Source organism: Penaeus monodon, chromosome 24, assembly GCF_015228065.2.
Source record: "Penaeus monodon isolate SGIC_2016 chromosome 24, NSTDA_Pmon_1, whole genome shotgun sequence".
In the NCBI taxonomy this organism is placed as follows: Eukaryota; Metazoa; Arthropoda; class Malacostraca; order Decapoda; family Penaeidae; genus Penaeus; species Penaeus monodon.
Genome location: NC_051409.1, coordinates 21,383,909 through 21,384,365, shown reverse-complemented (window position 1 = coordinate 21,384,365; position 457 = coordinate 21,383,909). Strand labels below are relative to the sequence as shown.

The window sequence follows — 457 nt, the reverse complement described above, 5'->3', positions numbered from 1 at the left end:
TGTGGTGTCTCTTGCCATCGCCCGAGGGGCCTCCGTCTGTGACCTGACGCAGTGCCAGTGTCTGCTCTCTCCGCGGGAAACAGAGGTGGTTTGCCACTGTGAGGAACACGAGGTAAGTTTTCCCATACTCAGCCTGAAAGCTGGGGTGTGTTGGCGCGGATGTACGGACACATATGTTACTAGAAAGGACAAAAGCTGTGGAGATAAATGCATGCATATACTGCCTTTTGCCGGTGTTCCTCGTAAGGCTGTCAAGAGTGCGGACTCCGTTCGACAAGGAGGAGATATTCATTCCACTTAAATCCTGGTGTGCGGTTGGGGGGGACTTCAACTTCTGGGGCTTCTGAAGACGCTGGCGATCCATTGCGGATTTATGTCAGTCGAAAAGGTGCTCTAAGGTGCTACTTAATATACTGGCGATGTTAAGCGGACGATAACGCCTTGGTCAGGTTACTGT

General features: G+C 51.9%; 1 protein-coding gene across 1 annotated transcript in view; it reads left to right on the top strand.

Annotated features, from left to right (window-relative positions):
- Positions 1–7: 7 nt before the first annotated feature.
- Positions 8–457, top strand: part of LOC119588649 — a gene marked incomplete at its 5' end in the record, with an annotated part of 57,199 nt that continues 56,749 nt past the window's right edge. The window contains one exon of the mRNA XM_037937286.1: positions 8–112. Coding sequence (XP_037793214.1) covers positions 8–112 — 105 coding nt within the window. The remainder of the gene's footprint in view (positions 113–457) is intronic.